The 8,502-nt window shown below is 46.2% G+C and overlaps 1 protein-coding gene across 1 annotated transcript; it reads left to right on the top strand.

Annotated features, from left to right (window-relative positions):
• The first annotated feature begins 1,950 nt into the window (after window positions 1-1,950).
• Window positions 1,951-8,051, top strand: slc6a1a (solute carrier family 6 member 1a). The gene is made up of 14 exons (XM_061074775.1): window positions 1,951-2,182; window positions 2,379-2,510; window positions 2,649-2,749; window positions 2,909-3,018; window positions 3,176-3,308; window positions 4,476-4,610; window positions 4,707-4,810; window positions 5,431-5,555; window positions 5,689-5,801; window positions 6,369-6,500; window positions 6,695-6,797; window positions 7,052-7,152; window positions 7,316-7,483; window positions 7,596-8,051. The coding sequence occupies exons 1-14, from the start codon at window positions 1,951-1,953 to the stop codon at window positions 8,049-8,051; spliced, it is 2,145 nt and encodes a 714-aa protein (XP_060930758.1).
• The last annotated feature ends 451 nt before the right edge of the window (window positions 8,052-8,502 follow it).

The following is an 8,502-nucleotide window of genomic DNA, read 5'->3' on the forward strand; positions in this document are numbered from 1 at the left end:
ACAATACATGTTTATAAGTGGTGGCAGGAGGAGGGAGGGGGTGTTCTTTATTTTGAGGGGTGGGGGTGGTGATGGGTGGATGGAAGGGCAGCAGCAGGAGACGAAGAAGAGGAAGGAGAGGAGGAAGAAGAGGAAGAAAGAGACAAGCAGTTCCACTCTGAAAGTGATTGACCACAACATGAAAAGAGTTATTTTAAAATAAACAACTATCCACTACTTTTATTTCCAGTCAGTTTATCCACAGAACTTATGGGTAAATCATCGAGCAATAAAACAAATATATATATGTGTATCTGATTATTCGCTTTTTATTAGAAAAGTGCTAAAACAAATTGAAATGTTACAAAAACAAACACGCGTCCAAGTTGAGTGCAGCCGATGGAGCAGCGGGAGGAAGAGGAGGATGAGGAGGAAGAGGAGGAGGGGGGGGGCGACTTTGAGATGACATTGAGGCTGTGTCGATGGGAGTTGAGGCTCTGCTTGTTGATGTTAGACAGTCGCACAAGGCGAAGCGGCTGCTGCCCGTGTTGATTCAGCCTCCTCCTCCTCCTCCTCCACCACCTCCTCCTCCTCTTCCTCCTCCTCCTGGTCTTCAGCACTGCTCCCCGCTGGACAGCTCCCGCTTGGACTCCTCTGACGCTGCATGGTCCCTTTAAGTCTTTTAATGGAAGTAACATCTTTTTATGTTGCAAGACATATTGGGACTTTACAACTTCGTCCACGGGAGGAATCTGCGGATACCTCGTTTCGAGATCTGTGGCAGGCAGCGCATCCTCGGCGGAGCGGATCCCAGAATCACTGTGAGTCAACTGGAATTTTTTTCTGTCTGTCTGTGTGCGTGCGTGTGTCTGTGTGTGTGCACGTTTGAACCTTCAAACAAATGAGTCTGGTAAATGCACGATTCTTTTTTCCTGTTTATTTAATTGAGTCTTTGCAGCGACAGTGTGTGTGTGCGTGTGTGATTAAACTGTGAATGAGACTGTCAATATGTTGCTGGGGGTCTCTGCGTGATGAGCTCTGCACCGACACCCTATAGCCAATTAAACGCGGGATTGATTACCGTGCGCTGCTCCATTGGACGCTGCGAATGTGGACAGTCATTCCCGTGCGTGTGATAACGCGCTTTGCCTTCTCAGCTAATCGAACAGAAATTGCGTGGCTATATATTTGTGCAGCCCGGTGCGTAAAGCCTTTACGCATTTGGACATCCCTTTGTCTCTCCACTGTGCGTTTTGTGTGTTCCAGTTTGTTTGAGACCAGTGTGTGTTTCATGTGTGGATGTGGTTGAACTGGGAATCTGCAGGTGGTAACTGGCTGGACTCCGTGAGGCTGAGATCTCACAGGATATCTGCTGTGGTGCGTTTCGCGCTCCTGCGATTTGTCTTAAAGTTTTTTCCTCTTTTCGATGATGTCAGTGATGGTCATTTCTCATTTTATGCATTTATTTGTTTGGTGTATTTGAGTGCATGCAGACGTGGACTGGGATGATCATGTGTGCGTGGATCTGGTTTAATTTACGCGTAATCTGTCTCTGGTATTGGGAGCAAGTCCAGCAGGACTTTGCCATCGATGGTTTTTTGGTCTGATGTGAATGAAAAAAAAATTGTCAGGCAGCCAAATGTTCATAAGACGTTTGAAAAAAAAAAACGGTTATAAAATGCATATTTCAAAGTAAATTGAATAATAATGACATATTCGAGCTGAATCAATATTGTTTTTATTGGAGCAAAAGAATGTGGCCAGATTTGCAGCGTCTCCTGAGAAAAAACCGACCAATTGCTCTATTCACGATTTCCAGGTTAACGGCGACTGACGAGCCGTGCGCGCACAGGCTTCCTCCGCAGACACTCGGTCCAGAGGTGAGGTCTGAACACCGCGAAGCTGCTGTCTGCGTGGTCCGGTGCCGAATTCTCCCGTCCCACTGCCAGGACCTTCGCCAAACCCAGAGACATGGCGACGAACGGCACCAAGGCGGACGGACAGGTCACGGAGCTGAACGAGGTGGCCACGGTCAACGACAAACCCAAGTCCCTGGAGGTGAAACCCGAAAAGCCCGCCAAGGTGTTGCCAGAGAGAGAGACATGGGGGGGCAGATTTGATTTCCTCCTGTCGTGTGTGGGTTATGCAATTGGACTGGGCAACGTGTGGAGATTTCCCTATCTGTGTGGAAAGAACGGTGGAGGTAAACAATCATTTTTCTCACAGCTAATTCCCCAAAACAAAAAATATTCTGCTCCATGATGCGCTTAGAGAGACTGAGTGAATTCTCCTTCTGCAGCAGTTGTTTACTCACGTTGTGCTGCTGGTGAATGCATCAGTGTTAGTTTGCATCCATGTTTGTTTTCAACGCATAACTCGATGTACTTCTCTCCACCCAGGAGCCTTCTTGATTCCTTATTTTTTGACCCTCATATTTGCTGGGGTCCCCTTGTTTCTACTGGAAACCTCCCTCGGCCAGTACACCTCCATTGGAGGCCTTGGTGTGTGGAAGCTGGCTCCTATGTTTAAAGGTATATACATGTTTATTCATCCCAAGCATATATATATTTCAATACTGGAAAAATGTCTGTTATGTTAATTTGATGGACTGAAGGCCACACTCCCACTGCCAGGTTTACCACACTGCCTAATCCATTTCTGTATGATAGGTGTGGGCCTTGCAGCAGCTGTCCTGTCCTTCTGGCTCAACATTTACTACATTGTAATCATTTCTTGGGCCATTTACTACCTGTACAACTCCTTCACCTTTGTAAGTATCACGCAGGGTACTCAAGAGATTCATAAAAAAGAAACGGGCATATATAGGGTCAAGGCTGTTTTGTGATTAAGAGCTGCAGCCTGTGAGACCTTTTAAAAGCCCTTAACTGTGTCGTGGTAAATAGGAGAAAATGTCATTTTTGTTTTGCAGGACCTTCCATGGAGCTCATGTGGCAATTCATGGAACACAGAGAAATGTTACACAAACTACTCCATTGGAGACACCGTCAATCTCACCAGTTCAGTGGTGGAGTTTTGGGAGTAAGATATTGATTCTCCTGCTTTTACAGCGGCTTCATCCTGCATGCGTCCCCGAGATACATAAAAGACCCCCTCCCCTGCTGCATGCTTATCCCCCCCCACCCTCCACCCCCCTCTTATGTATAAAAGACTTATTGTTGCCCGCTCTGACTTGTAGGCGCAACGTTCATCAGTTGACCGATGGCTTGGAAAAACCAGGCTCGATCCGAGCGCCACTGGCAATAACCCTGGCCATCGCCTGGGTCCTTGTGTACTTCTGTATCTGGAAAGGAGTTGGCTGGACAGGGAAGGTAAGAGGCCTGCGTTGGAGGTTCAAGCCCTCACTGACTCCCTACGGTGGCCCCGAGGGCACAAAGCAGTGCGACTTGAGAAAACACATGCACGGAGACAAAACACAAGCAAAGTGAGAAAACATCTTCGCCAATTTGACAACACAACACAGCACATTACCCACAACACATTACACGAAACGCGTTGCAATTACAGTAAATGGCAACGGAAGTGTTCCCATGGGACAACCACAAGTGATGGACACGTCCGATTGTGTAATTGTGTGTATTGTGTTGTATTTTGTATTTTTGAATTGGCAGGATAATGGTGAGAAAAACGTCAACGCTCGGTTAACATTAGACATCTGCAATAATATCTGAATTATGCGATCACAATGTAACAACAACAACAACCGGACGTGTCCATCACTTTCAGGTGTCCCCTGGAAACACTTTGTTTGTTGTGTTGTCAAATTGACAAAGATGTTTTTCTAACTTGCTCGTGTTTTGTCTCCTTGCCTGTGTTCTCCTGTGTTATGAGTTGCAGTGCGTTGAGCTCTCAGGGCCACCGTAGATTCCCCGATGACGATCACTCATGTGACAGCTATGCAATATGAATCAGTCTATTATCGCCTCATCAATCATTCGGATTGCAGTCAACATTGTCCAGATTGATTTTCGAAAATAAGAGAAGAGACATCAAACGCCCGCGCGTCACTAATCCCGCTCGGCCTCACGGTGGCTCCACTAATTCCAATCCTCCCGACACGCTGTCTGTACCGAGTGTGGATCCACGATAGGAGGAGCAACAAACCACCACACGCTACTATCTGGTTTGTTCCTCTCCCTCCACTTGGAGCGGTTTCCCTCCCTCGCGGTGCCACATTTTCGAAAGTCTATCGCATCACGTGACCATGGCGAATAGAAATTTGTCTTGGTTACAAAACACACCCCACACCCCCCAACCCCCCCCCTGCACATTTGGCTCACAAATTGCATGCACAATGCCATAAATGCACAGAGACAGAGGGAGCTGTAGGGATTTCTTCGGCTGAATATTTGGTTTCTTCATCGGTTCTGTTCACTTATTCTGTCTGGAAGAGTTCATCTTGTGAAAATTACCTGCATCACATTTCTCCTTCAGATGTTATGGTGTCACCCTGCTGATAACCCTCTCCCATTTTTTAGGTGGTTTACTTCTCCGCCACGTATCCCTACTTCATGCTGTTCATTCTCTTCTGTCGTGGCGTGACTCTACCTGGAGCTGCAGACGGGATTCTGTTCTACATCACCCCTAACTTTGAGAAACTCAAAGAGTCTGGGGTAATGACATGTTATTATATGAATCATACCTACATGCTGCATGCCTGCGAGCGCGGCGCGGCCTCACGCTGCTAAATGCTTGTTGTCTTTCGTCAGGTATGGCTAGATGCGGCTACCCAGATCTTTTTCTCCTATGGATTGGGATTGGGGTCCCTTATAGCTCTGGGCAGTTATAACCCTTTCAATAATAATGTTTACAGGTAAGACTGGTGATTATTAATCCACAGCAGATAACCAGAGACAGAGAACGCTGTTCAATCTAATGTATGAGTGTAAATCGGAGTATCTAGAGAGGTTTTTTACGATATTATATGAAGACATTATTCAAGAGGAGTTTTTTTTAAGAGCCCTTAAAGGATCTTATGAATGTGAGGCATGATTGTAATAACAATATCAGGGAGAAGGCTGTTTCTCTAGTGTGCACCCTAGGGAGAGAAAAGCGACTAAGATTGCAAAGCCTTAGCATTTTCTCCGGTAGCCCCGTGGTTCTAGGTCACGTAAACAATCAGCTGCGTAAAATAACATTCATTTTCTGCGCCTGTAACCAATGGATCTACAGCCATTAAAGATATATGAGATTTTTATTATTTGATATGAGCTCCTAAATGAAACCAGTTTATGTCGGTCGTAAACAATAAAAATTGCTTTTCGCCGAACATATGTGTGATCAAAAGGGATAAATTGCACATCTGACAGCTTCTGCTTCAGATCTGGGTGTCTCCCGTGTGGCCCGCTCTCAGGGAGAAGTCAACCCTGAAACGAAAATACGAGTCAACTTAAATCTTTGACGACAGGCCTATTTTATATTTCCTCTCCCCAGAGACTCGATCATTGTGTGCTGCATCAACTCGTGCACCAGCATGTTTGCTGGCCTTGTCATCTTCTCCATCGTGGGCTTCATGGCCCACGTGACAAAGAGAGACATCGCCGACGTAGCAGCTTCAGGTAACCACAGATCTCGTTTATTCCTCCTTCTGTAATTCTGCACAGAAATAAAGGTTCACTGTCATTAGGTCCTCGACGTGAGAAGCAGATCACTGAGAGAATAAACATGATTCATTTTCTTTTTACTATCCAGGCCCTGGTTTAGCTTTCCTGGCCTACCCGGAGGCCGTAACCCAGCTGCCGGTGTCTCCTCTCTGGGCCATTCTGTTCTTCTCCATGCTGCTCATGCTGGGGATAGACAGCCAGGTAAGGGGCTTGGAGATGATCTGCTCATGGGCTGACCTAAATATTTAAAATGCAGGTACATATCATGCAGCTCCCCCCCTGCTCCCTGCATGATAAGCATGCAATTTGCTCCTTGTGGACAGATATAGCTGAGCTTTGACATCAGCTGTCAGGTCTTTTTAATGCTACTTTATCACCTCGCTGTGCCCTGCAGGTCTTACTGCCTGGGCCTCTTTATGTGGGTTCGAATGAGGCCACAGAGGAAATAATATATATTCCCTGGCTATGTCCCTGGCTATGACAGTAATTATGATGCTATTTATAGGTTTATAATTAATACCCTGTGTCATAGCAACAACAGTTTTGCTGTTTGGTCAACACACTGCAAATTGAGTCATTTCTTATTAAAATCACTTAAATAAAGCTCCTCTGGTAAAGACTGCATCCAGCAGGATATTCACACACCTCAACTTGCTAATAATTAAATATGCTTTACTCACTAATAACGTGTTTTTGTTGAAAAGGGGGAATATAGCGCTCGTATCCACAGTTCTGCCCTGATGCTTTCTCTGTGATTCTGCCCTTCAGTTCTGCACTGTTGAAGGCTTCATCACCGCTCTGGTCGACGAGTTCCCCACAGTTCTGAGAGGTCGACGAGAGATCTTCATCGCATGCGTCTGTCTGGTGTCGTATGTGATCGGACTTTCAAACATCACACAGGTACAGCAGGGCAGCTCTCTGGCTGCATCACTGACTGCAGGCGGCACAATTGAAAAATGTGTGATTATAGAATTAATGCATGTGTAGATGCGGGCAAGAGCCAATTTAAATATTGATCTTTTTTAATTTATATTACAAGCTATATGTTGTATCTGCATGTTTCTTATAAAAATTTTTTATTTTTCTCTAACCAGGGAGGACTCTATGTGTTCAAACTGTTTGACTACTACTCTGCCAGTGGAATGTGTCTGCTGTTCTTGGTCTTCTTTGAATGCGTCTCCATATCCTGGTTCTATGGTGTGTATCTGAACAGAATTATTATTAGAAAAATAATTATACTTATTGGTGAAATATCCAAATGTGAAAAGTTTCTGGTAAACATGAGGGTTACAAAGCGCTACACCTATCCAGACACATCTGTGAGGCTCCAGACGCCGTTCAGCCTCAAGGTCACGAGCACCCGTGTCCTCATCGCCACGCATGGCGGACCAGCAGCAAATTGAAATAAATTGGATATGAATATTTCAATCATGGATTCATTTGTCTCGCAGGTGTGGACAAGTTCTACGACAACATCCAGGAGATGATTGGCTACAGGCCGTGTATATGGTGGAAGATGTGCTGGGTCGTGTTCACCCCTCTCATTGTCGGCGTGAGTACTCTGAACTAATACAACAGTACATGTAAAGTCACGACATGTAAAACGAAGCGATAAATAAAGTCAATATCAGCCGCCTGCAGCCGCGTCAGGCTGAGACAGCGCTGCCTGTGGTCAGTGGTGTCACGAAGCATAAAGCGTCTCATGTCTCCCACAGGGAGTGTTCTTGTTCAGTGCCGTACAGATGGTTCCTCTCACGATGGGAGATTACGTGTTCCCGCTCTGGGGTCAGGGAGTGGGCTGGCTCATGGCGCTGTCCTCCATGCTTCTCATACCAGGCTACATGGTCTATATGTATCTCGGACTCAAGGGTACTTACAAAGAGGTAAGGGGTGAGCTGGTCTGTTGAGTGAGCAGCACAGGTTCTGCTCACGTGTGTTGTCAGATTTCAAATCTCTTTTCTGGTGTATTTCACACGTGTTGTGCTTCTCCCAAAGCGACTTCAGATAATGCTTAGGCCTCCTGCAGTCGTCAGGCGAGCTCTGGAGAATGGACCCGAGCAGCTGGTGGAAACCAACGTCGCTGACCCATCCAGTCCCACCAATCCAGCCGCAGCGGCCAGCCCTGCCAACCCGGCCCCCGCCAACATCGCCAGCCCCACCAGTCCAGCTCCGGTCATCATAACCAGCCCAGTGACCCCGGCTAACCCGGCTCCTGCGCCGGCTGTTCCAGCAGTCGCCACGAGCCCTGTGAACCCGGCAGCTAGTCCGACCACCACCACCGCCCCCACTACGGCCAGTCCGGTGAACCCCACCATCACCACCACCATCACCACCACAACTGTTAGTCCAACCATCCCAGCACCCAACCCAATCAGCCCAACGGAGCCCGTTATCCCCCCGAACCCAACGAGCCCGACCATTAACCTGACCAACGCCGAGGCCAACGTGTAGACAACAGAGAAACCCTCATGGAGCATGTAGACAAAAGAGAACATTACAAAGGACTTCCAAGATTTTAATTGATTCATCTACCTCCAGGGGCAACATGTAATCCAAGCAGATTTTCAAACCATGTTTAATTTTTTTCTGCATTTGTAAAGCCAAGCCAATTATGTCTTACTGTTGGTTTGCATTTCTGAAAAACAATATCAAAGACTGTTAGTCACAAACACAACCATAAATCTGAGTTAAAAAAAAAAAGAATATTTAAAAATACTGTGTAATACTGTGAGAAAAGAGAAAAAAAAACAGCGATATAGATTAGAAATTTGTTGAATATCTTCATGAATCGAGTAAATACCGTGTGAATATAGTAGATGCAGTAGTGAAACAAAGTTGACATCATTGACGAATGCAAATGGGCGGCGTCAATTTTCTTGTGGATGTTTACTAGACCTCACAC

This window comes from Limanda limanda, chromosome 7 (genome assembly GCF_963576545.1).
Source record: "Limanda limanda chromosome 7, fLimLim1.1, whole genome shotgun sequence".
Lineage (NCBI taxonomy): Eukaryota > Metazoa > Chordata > Actinopteri > Pleuronectiformes > Pleuronectidae > Limanda > Limanda limanda.

What these genes read in the sequence shown, in the direction of transcription:
- slc6a1a (XM_061074775.1), top strand. Translation starts at nt 1,951, where the DNA reads ATGGCGACGAACGGCACCAAGGCGGACGGACAGGTCACGGAGCTGAAC. An exon ending in GTGTGGAAAGAACGGTGGAG is followed by an intron (nt 2,183 to 2,378) that starts GTAAACAATCAT and finishes CTCTCCACCCAG; the next exon opens with GAGCCTTCTTGATTCCTTAT. An exon ending in GACTTTCAAACATCACACAG is followed by an intron (nt 6,501 to 6,694) that starts GTACAGCAGGGC and finishes TTCTCTAACCAG; the next exon opens with GGAGGACTCTATGTGTTCAA.